The sequence below is a fragment of the Dipteris shenzhenensis genome, chromosome 9 (genome assembly GCF_047967505.1).
Source record: "Dipteris shenzhenensis isolate YYH24624 ecotype China chromosome 9, Dip_SZ_1.0, whole genome shotgun sequence".
Classification (NCBI taxonomy): domain Eukaryota; kingdom Viridiplantae; phylum Streptophyta; class Polypodiopsida; order Gleicheniales; family Dipteridaceae; genus Dipteris; species Dipteris shenzhenensis.
Window position 1 is genome coordinate 42,078,878 of NC_141604.1, and position 3,212 is coordinate 42,082,089.

General features: G+C 42.0%; 1 protein-coding gene across 1 annotated transcript; it reads right to left on the minus strand.

Moving 5' to 3' along the window:
• Positions 1–1,231: 1,231 nt before the first annotated feature.
• Positions 1,232–2,900, minus strand: LOC147898656 (chalcone synthase-like). The gene is made up of 3 exons (XM_087378914.1): positions 2,830–2,900; positions 2,489–2,733; positions 1,232–2,389 (listed from the first exon to the last, which is right to left on the minus strand). Exons 2-3 carry the CDS (start codon positions 2,661–2,663, stop codon positions 1,383–1,385), a joined length of 1,182 nt encoding a protein of 393 aa, XP_087235040.1. The 5' UTR covers positions 2,664–2,733; positions 2,830–2,900; the 3' UTR covers positions 1,232–1,382.
• Between the last annotated feature and the right edge of the window lie 312 nt (positions 2,901–3,212).

The window sequence follows — 3,212 nt, forward strand, 5'->3', positions numbered from 1 at the left end:
CCAACAATGAGAGGCCAATATGGAATACTTCATTTATTGCCCAAGTTCTCCCATTGGAAGGTTTGCTAATCACAAATGTTAAGGGCTTAATTCAAGAGGCCCTTTTAAAGTCCAAAATTCTCCCATTAATGGGTAACACGCACTCATATGCTAGAAAGGCTTGAACATAGTTGAGATCGTTATTGGCACTATCAAATGAGATGATAGTAAAGGGGAGTTTTTGAAAGCCATAGTTCAAATTGATATCAATGTATATACAAACTGGTTTTTAAAGGAGCTTACTTAAATTCCCGAAAGGAACATCTAACTTTTCACTATGGCTTTTTCTAAGGAGGCATGGAAAAGGAGCATTAATAAAAAATAAACGATCAATATCAAATATAGTAATCGAAGTGAACCATCTAGAGCAACTTTTTATGAAGTTTCACACTATCTATCTTGAATGTGTTGAATAATAGATTATTTTTCTTTGATTCAAGATATTAGCTTCACCTTCGCCAAATCATTATAATAGCATTTAGAATACTATCAAGATTTTCCCCATTCACTTAATGTTCCATGGAGTAACATTTATCTACATACTATAATATCTTATGCCTCACGTGACATTGTACATAAAGTAAGCCACTTTTAGCAGACGTAAAGTGTATCTTACCAAGAGCATTTCAAGGTGAGGTATGATGTAATATATTGCACACATGTTCAATGCTTGAGATGGGAGTTTTGAAAAGGTTAAAGAAAAAAGGAGAGTAAACGTGGTTATGTTTTAATGAAGGGATAAGGTAGTACAAAAAAGAGATTTCTTAATCTCATTAAGACCAATATGCAACATACACCTCTACATAAAATTTTAAAAGTTGTTTATAACAATAATTATCTCCTCAACAAGATCACCTTTACCACATTAATGAAACACATGAAAAGTATTTTGGACAAGTTGGTAAAACCACACTGATTTTGTTTTAATGAAGAGAGAAGGTAGTACAAAAGAGGTAAACTTTGACTAAACTTTTATATCCATTACAAACTAACACAACAATAATCATGATCGCTTATTTAACAAGGTGAGTTTAATCAAAATACTCAAACTTAATATTTACAAAAGATTAGCACAATTTGTTTCATTACGTCCATAGGCTCTTCGAGGGGAGAAATCCAATAGTCCCTTAAAGAATACACAACTTTTGAAAAAGAGGGACAAACCTTGATCAAGGACTCACAAAGTCACACATGTACACAGTATTAGCACAATTTATTTATCGGAGGGGAAAAAACCAACCCATCTTCCCACAGTCCAATATACAAGAAAGCGCAAAGAAGGGTAAAGACTTGGGGTGGAAAACGCTACATTGTACAACGTAACAACAATAAAAAAGATCTCCCTACTTTGTGGCGACACTTTTCAAAATCACAGTTTCTACAGTCAATCCCGGCCCGAAGCCTAACAACACTCCCCAATCGAAGCCTTCCCCAGTTGTGACAGCACCTTCCTCTACTGATTTTTTCCGCATGTAATCCATGATGAAGAGCACACAAGCGCTCGACATGTTGCCGAATTCAGACAACACTGCTCGGCTTGCATGCATCTTCTCAGGCTTCAAGCGCAACTTCTCCTCCACTTGATCCAGGATTGCAGGCCCTCCCGGATGAGCTATCCAGAAAATATCATTGTAGCTCGCAGGAGCTTCACCTCCAAATACTTTCTCGAACGCATCTTTGAGGACACTGCCGATGTTTTTGGAAATAATCCCAGGAACGTCCTTCATGAGATGGAAGGTAAGGCCAACTTCTCGGAGATGACCGTCGATTGCACCATCGCTGTCAGGCAAAATGTTTGAACCCGTCCAATGAATCTCAAACCAGGGCTTCTCCACCTCCGGAATTGGATCTGCACCCACTATCACTGCCCCCGCACCATCGCCGAATAGCGCTTGACCCACAAGACTATCCAAATGCGTCTCGTTTGGACCGCGGAATGTGACTGCCGTGATTTCGCTGCATACAACGAGTACACGGGCTCCTTTCGTGTTCTCTGCCAGATCTTTGGCAACTCTCATCACCGTTCCACCAGCGAAACAGCCTTGCTGATACATCATCAGCCTTTTCACGGATGGACGTAGGCCGAGAAGCTTGGTAAGAGCCCAATCCGCGCCTGGCATGTCAACGCCACTGGTTGTGCAAAAAATGAGATGAGTAATGAGAGACTTTGGTCGTCCCCACTCTTTGATTGCTTTAGTTGCCGCTTCCTTTCCTAGCTTGGGGACTTCCACAATCACGATATCTTGTCTCACATCTAGAGACTTTTCCCAATATGCACACATGTTGGGATTCTCCTTCAGAACATCTTCCGTCAAGATCATATGCCTCTTCTTTATGCCTGACTTATCACCTGCAGTGCTCACAATGTAGGACAGAGTTAGACGCAAAACGCCTTGATACATGCAAAGAGCTGACAGAATTGAAACGCAGTTTTGTTCTGGATACTTACACATGCGCTGAAACTTCTGCTTCAAGTCGGTCATGTGATTACTGTTAGTTACATTGAAGTAAAAATCCGGGTAAGTATGCTGATCGAAGGCATTGGGTGGGTTAGCAGTGCCTATGGCAAGCACGGTAGCAGATCCCTCGGGTTTCTCGATCTTTCTAGCAGTGACAGGAGCCATACTCTTGCTTGCAAACTCGGCCGACCGTCCGAATGGCGATGATCGTAACTCAGGATCACTTGGGAGCGACCTGGATTAAGAGAGAGGTCGAAAGTTAGTCTAGAGTACTAGAGAAAACAAGGAAGAAAGATGGAGAATGAAACTCCACCGAGGTGAAAAACATTACAAGGGCCTAAAATGTCAAACACATTTGGAGACAACGTAACCTCCGGTGAGGACGACTAAAGCTGATGAAAACGTAAACTAAGGGTGGCTGATATATAGCGCACACTGCGATAAATGTACTAATAAAGCTTCAAGTGCAGGAACTTCGTGACGTCGACCGGTGGAGCAAGCAAGACTGGACACGACAACCATCGGGGATGCAAGAGAGTGTAGCCTGCATGGCACTTCGGTGTTCACTCGAAGTTCGAAACGATTCACGAGGCAGTTTTTATCGTGGAGCATGCTTCACCGTTGCTCCGAATGTTCGTTGTAATTGCGCCACTGCTCTGAGAGTCGGAGTTGACGCTCCATCAATTCTCGATGCCGTGGCTCCCAATCAATGTG

Excerpts from the sequence above, each read along its gene's own strand:
- LOC147898656 (XM_087378914.1), bottom strand. The coding sequence starts at position 2,663 with ATGGCTCCTGTCACTGCTAGAAAGATCGAGAAACCCGAGGGATCTGCT. Across the intron at positions 2,390-2,488 it reads GCAGAAGTTTCAGCGCATGT|GTGATAAGTCAGGCATAAAG; the intron begins GTAAGTATCCAG and ends TGAGCACTGCAG.